The sequence below is a fragment of the Myxine glutinosa genome, chromosome 2 (genome assembly GCF_964187855.1).
Source record: "Myxine glutinosa chromosome 2, kmMyxGlut1.1, whole genome shotgun sequence".
NCBI classification, from domain to species: Eukaryota; Metazoa; Chordata; class Myxini; order Myxiniformes; family Myxinidae; genus Myxine; species Myxine glutinosa.
The window spans coordinates 30,690,003-30,696,435 of NC_136262.1; the positions used below are offsets into that span (position 1 = coordinate 30,690,003).

At 47.8% G+C, this 6,433-nt stretch overlaps 1 protein-coding gene across 4 annotated transcripts in view; it reads right to left on the reverse strand.

The window, feature by feature from the left end:
• LOC137421927 (potassium voltage-gated channel subfamily KQT member 4) overlaps positions 1-5,916 on the reverse strand; it is a 137,497-nt gene extending 131,581 nt beyond the window's left edge. For all 4 annotated transcript variants that reach the window (XR_013622638.1, XM_068108514.2, XM_068108513.2 and 1 more), the window contains exon 1: positions 5,056-5,916. Coding sequence is in view for 3 of the 4 variants with exons in the window: in XM_068108514.2 (XP_067964615.2) it covers positions 5,056-5,297 (242 nt within the window). In the remaining variant the exon portion in view is untranslated. The remainder of the gene's footprint in view (positions 1-5,055) is intronic.
• Between the last annotated feature and the right edge of the window lie 517 nt (positions 5,917-6,433).

Below are 6,433 nucleotides of genomic sequence, written 5' to 3' on the forward strand. Positions count from 1 at the left end.
CATAGAGGAGGCTATTGCAGTAGTCCAGACGGGAGGTGATGAAGGCGTGGATGAGGGTTTCTGCAGCCGTGGAGGAGAGGGATGAGCGGAGACGGGCAATGTTTTTCAGGTGAAAGAAGGCTGACTTTGTGATCTGTTTAGTGTATTTCTCGAAGGAAAGGGTTTGGTCAAAGATGACGCCAAGATTCCGGATGTGAGGGGAGGTGGATACTGGGATACCGTCGATGTTGAGGGCAAAGTTATGGGTGGATTTTGTGAGCGTTTTTGGGCCAATGATGATTATTTCAGATTTATCACAGTTAAGCTTGAGGAAGTTGATTTGAAGCCAGGATTTTATTTCAGTGATGCAGTTTGTCAGGATAGAGTGGGTGTCGGTGGAGACGGACTTGGTGGAGATGAAAAGCTGGATGTCATCGGCGAAGCAGTGGAATTGGAGACCATGACGGCGGATTAAGTGACCGAGCGGGGACAGGTAAAGGATGAAGAGGAGGGGGCCAAGAACTGAACCTTGGGGGACACCTTGGGGGAGGGGAGCAGTGGGGGATTTGCAGTTATTGATGGAGATGAACTGGCATCTGTCAGAGAGGTATGATTTAATCCAAGAGAGGGCAGTGCCGGTAACGTTAAAGGTGGATTCAAGTCGGGTGAGGAGGATAGTGTGATCGATGGTGTCAAAGGCAGCGCTGAGGTCGAGGAGGACGAGAATGTTGAGGTTGCCAGCGTCAGAGGAGAGGAGAAGGTCATTGGTGATTTTGAGGAGAGCAGTTTCAGTACTGTGGTTGGACCGGAATCCGGATTGGAATGTTTCATACAGGTTATTGGCAGAGAGGATGATGTTTGAGTTGAGTGGCTACAGCGCGTTCCAAAACTTTTGACAGAAAGGGTAGGTTGGAGATGGGTCTGAAGTTGTTTAGGGTGTCAGGGTTTAGACCAGGTTTTTTTAGAATTGGGGTAACAGCAGCAATTTTGAGGGAAGGTGGGACGATGCCTGTAGACAGGGAGGAGTTTATTGTTGCAATGATAAGTGGAGAGAGAGCAGGGAGGGAGGCTTTGACAAAGCTGGAGGGGATGGGGTCAAGAGTGCAGGTGGCAGTTTTCATTCCTATGAGGAGTTCAGAGAGGTCAGTAGGGGAGATTGGGGAGAACCGAGACAGGGGGTGGCAGGACAAGGGGGGGCAGGTGGTTGGAGGGGGAGCGGGTGCGGCGGTGGTCAAGCTGTTGTAGATGTTGTCAATTTTGCGTTGGAAGAAAGAGAGGAAGGAGATGCAGTTGTCTACTGTGAATGACTGGGTGGTGGTGTTCAGGGGGCGGAGGAGTTTGTTTATTGTCGAGAAGAGTGCTTTTGGGTTTCCGGAGCCAGAGTGGATAATTTGAGAGTAGTAGGCAGAGCGGGCGCGGGAGAGGGCATCTTTGTAGTGTTGTAGGTGGTCCTTGTAGGCTTGGGAGTGAACTGTGAGACCCGTTTTATTGCGGAGTCTTTCAAGTTGGCGAGCACGAGTTTTCATCAGGTGGAGTTCAGGGGTAAACCATGGAGCAGAATGGGTGAAAGAAACTGTTTTGGTTTTTACAGGCGCAAGCTGGTCAAGGCAGGAGGAGAGCGTGTGGTTGTAGTAGTCAGTGAGGTCGGAAGGGGTGTGGAGGTCAATGAAGGGAGAAGTGGACATTTTTTCAGAGAGGGTGGATGAGAATGAGGTAGGTGAAAGAGCGTTTAGCTTACGGAAGTTGATTGTGCGATAATGCCTTGGTGTTGGGGCGGGGATGTTGATGGTCAGAGTGATGGCTAAGTGGTCAGAGAGGGTGAGGTCGGAGCCATAGAGATGGTGCAAATTTAATCCAGTGGAGCAGACAAGGTCCAAAATGTGACCACGGATATGGGTAGGAAAGTCGACATGTTGAGTGAGGTTAAAGCAGGTGAGTAAATCAGTGAAGTCAGTGGTTATTGTGGAGTCAGTGGAGTCCATGTGGATATTGAAATCACCAAGGAGGAGGATTGAGGGGGAGAGGGAACATAGCTGGGTCAGAAAGTAGGAGAAGTCAGACAGGAATGATGGGTGTGGTTTGGGAGGGCGGTAGACGACAGCCATGACTGACTGCGTGCGACCAGAGAGTTTTAAAGCCAGGTGTTCAAATGATGGAGCAGATGAGATGGAGATGAGGTTGGTCTTGATGTCTTGACGGTGGATAACGGCAATTCCACCACCTCGGCCCTCCGAGCGTGGTTTATTGACGTAGGAATATCCATTGGGTGTGGTGAGGTTAAGTGTGTAGTAGTCCAGAGGTTGTTGCCAGGTTTCGGTGAGACAGAGAAAGTCCAGTTTGTTATCCAGGATGTATTCGTTCAGGATGAGGCATTTGTTGTTGAGGGACCGGGTGTTGAACAGGGTGAGCTTGATGTTGTTTTGAACAGCAGGGATGAATTCAGGTGATTTAGCCAGGGTTCGTAGGCAGGAGGTGCGATCGTGTGCGTTGCTGTGACCAGGTGCGCTGGGACGAAGAGTGAGAGTGCGCTGAGCCGACCAGAGGACGGGGATGGAGTGACCTGATTGCAAATAAACAAACTTACGACCGGAGCCACGGTGAATGTACCTGGGACGTCGGAGGAGTCCATTTGATTTAATGGCAGAGATGCATGATGGGGTGGAGCGGGTACCGAGCAGAAGAAGCCCTGCGGCGGAGTACCTCAGAGCCATGCCAGGCAGGAGCGAAGGGACGAGTACGAGGCCAAGGTCGAGGAGGCAAAGCGGCAAACGCAGCGGCAAACGACTGCAGCCGCTAATCAAGACCACAGCGGCAAACAGCCACCGCCGCAAACAACGGGAGCGGGCCTGAGGAAACAGTGGAGGAGCCGGGCAGGCGAAGCCAGGAGCAGAGCCGGGACCGAGCAGAGGGCAGACCCAACGGTCAAAAATCCGCCACGACCACCAGAAAAGCAAACTATGTACAATGGCCCAGTCGGAGAAGGGGCGAACAAGTAACGCCAGCGTCCTCTCCAGACCGGACCAGAAGCGGAAGCCCCAATGTGTATATATATATACTTTGTGTATATATATATATATATATATATATATATATATATATATATATATATATAACTGTAAGAAATAGTAGAAACTCCAAAGTACGAGCAGGGCGTCTCATTTGTATTGAATATATAATCGTTAGATTAAATAAGACGCGGACGTAGCTTCAGGACGTCGATCTTTAATTGTCGACAAGCTTTCGACCAACAAAGGTCTTCTTCGGAGTCAGCCCCAAGTTCGACGGAAGGGAGCAGAGCGAACTTGGGGTTCCGTCGAACTTGGGGCTGACTCCGAAGAAGACCTTTGTTGGTCGAAAGCTTGTCGACAATTAAAGATCGACGTCCTGAAGCTACGTCCGCGTCTTATTTAATCTAACGATTATATATATATACACATACAGTGCATTCAGAAAGTATTCAGACCCCTTCACTTTTTTCACATTTTGTTATGTTGCAGCCTTTTGCTGAAATCGTTTAAACTCATTTTTTTCCCCTCATCAATCTACACTCAATACCCCATAATGACGAAGAGAAAACAGGATTTTAGAAAGTTTTGCAAATTTATTAAAAAGAAAAAACTGAAATATCACATTGACATAAGTATTCATACCCTTTGCTATGACACTTGAAATTTAGCTCAGGTGCCTCCCATTTCTCTTGATCATCTTTGAGATGTTTCTACACCTTGATTGGAGTCCACCTGTGGTAAATTCAATTGATTGGACATGATTTGGAAAGGTACACACCTGTCTATATAAGGTCTCTCAGCTGACAATGCATATCAGAGCAAAAACCAAGCCACGAGGTCGAAGGAACTGCCTGCAGAGCTCAGAGACAGGATTGTGTCTAGGCACAGATCTGGGGAAGCCTAAAAAAAATCTCTGCTGCATTGAAGGTTCCCAAGAGTACAGTGGCCTCCATAATTCTTAAATGGAAGAAGTTTGGAACAACCAGGACTCTTCCTCGAGCTGGCCCCCCGGCCAAACTAAGCAATCGGGAGAGAAGGGCCTTGGTAAGAGAGGTGACCAAGAACCCGATGGTCACTCTGGCTGAGCTCCAGAGATCCTGTGTGGAGATGGGAGAAACTTCCAGAAGGACAACCATCACTGCAACACTCCACCGATCTGGGCTTTATGGCAAAGTGGCCAGGCGGAAGCCTCTCCTCAGTGAAAGGCACATGATGCCTCAGTGAAAGTACAAAACTTCATCCGTTCAGGATGAAGTAGTCGTTGGAAAACGTTCTAATGAGTACAAACGTTCTAATGAGTACATACGTTCTAATGAGTACAAACGTTCTAATGAGTACATACGTTCTAATGAGTACAAACGTTCTAATGAGTACATACGTTCTAATGAGTACATACGTTCTAATGAGTACAAACGTTCTAATGAGTACATACGTTCTAATGAGTACATACGTTCTAATGAGTACATACGTTCTAATGAGTACATACGTTCTAATGAGTACATACGTTCTAATGAGTACATACGTTCTAATGAGTACATACGTTCTAATGAGTACATACGTTCTAATGAGTACATACGTTCTAATGAGTACATACGTTCTAATGAGTACATACGTTCTAATAATACAAAATGTTCAGCGAAATCTTATACATAAGTTCAGGCCGTTTTCAGAACTTTTATTCGAACAAGACGTTGAATTGCCTTTTTTAAATTACCGCTATTTTCTCAAGAAGTTTTATGTATTGCATTTATTTTCAAGTTAGTGTGGAATCAAGTTAGCTAAATGAGAATACATATATTATCCCTAATTTGCCTGTTGTCGGCCTACTGTGGAATTCCGATAATACAATAAGATGATGAGGTAGCAGTTGTTGTACAAGTTTCGTTTAGTTTGTGTGTATTTTTAATTCAAATTTTCCCTGTGCTATAATTTTCACTTATTCTGTGGCTATGAGGTACTTGTAGGTAGAATTATATAAAAAAAACCAACGAATAAATGTCCTGAAGGAATGAGAACTGGTCACTTAGCACATGAGAACCCGAGGGTAAAGTGCGGCGGTCAAACTCACACGAATACATGGTAGAGCGCAGACCACCCGTGCGGACGTTCCAGGACATTGAAGATGCAGCTCTGAAGGCGCCAGTAAGCGCTGCGCTGTCCTTTCACCGCACCCGCACGTCTCCGTACGGTCGCCGTGCGACGGGGCGACGGGGCCGAGGCTTTACTCACCTCGGTGCCCGCATTCATGTCGCCACGTTTTCCGTCCGAGGAGACCCTCTCGCCGCACAGAGCGGAGGGCACGCTGGGCATGGCGGGGCGAACTCCGCATGGCAAAGTGAGGCAAGGAATGCGTGCGAGGCTCGGTGTGTCTGGGGTGGGTGCTACAAGTACAAACTCACAGAGGAGAGCTCGATGGCGTGTCTGATGTCAAATATGTGATGGGATGTGTCTGATGTCTGTGGTATGATGTGTCTAATGTGACTTAAATGAGTCATTCCTGAGGTAGTGTGACCTAAACAAATTTGAGGTCATGGTGTACACCCTGAATTGTAACGAGGTGGTGTAACCTATGAAGGAGTCGTTTCTGAGGTGATGTGACGTAAACAATTTTTCGACGTCAAGGTATGTGGCATTTATTATTACCGTGGTGTGACCTACTCGTCAGTCGCTCTTATAAGATGTTCTAACCTAAATGAGTCGTTCTGGAGGCGACGGTTGCCTCGAGGAGTCATGCATTGACCATAGCCCAGCCAAGACGAAGAGGTCGACATTAGAGGGAGCTGTTAGCAGATAAGGAAGAATTTCCTGCATCACACAGCGAGCTGCAGAGGGAAAGCGCAGAAGGAAAAAGAATGAATGAAGGAAGGATACACCGAGAGGCAGCAGTGCACGTGCAACGAGCGCAGTGCAGTCCGCCAGCTGAGCTGTGCTAAAGGTGGTTTTACTGGTGGGATCTTTTTGAGGTTTAATAAGAAGAGACGGGAATAGCTCGCGGGTGGTGGGGGAAGAGGTTAGGTAGGGATAAGGGGGGGGGGGGGGTTATGTATTAAGGTTTGGTAGTGGGAGGAAGAGAGGCGGAGTAGCGATACGTCAAGGAAGATGGTTATAGGGAGGGGGGAGAGTGCGATGACAAGGGAGGAGGACACAGGGTAAGAGGAGAAGATGGAATGGAAAGGTTGCAGACTGCAGAAAGTGGTTGTGATTGAGTGATCTTGCCGGTTTAACAAAGAGTAGGGGAATGGGGGGGGGGGGAAGGGAAGGGGGGGGGGAACGGAAAGGGGGGGGAACGGAAAGGGGGGGAGGGAAGAAAGGGACAAGAATGGGGTTGAGTGCAGAGAACGTGGGTCGGAGGAGATGGAATAACATGAGGGAGTTTGTAAAGGGAAAGGGAAAGGGTTGGGTGATTCTTTCCATGTTAATAATTTATAAATATAAAAATAATTTCC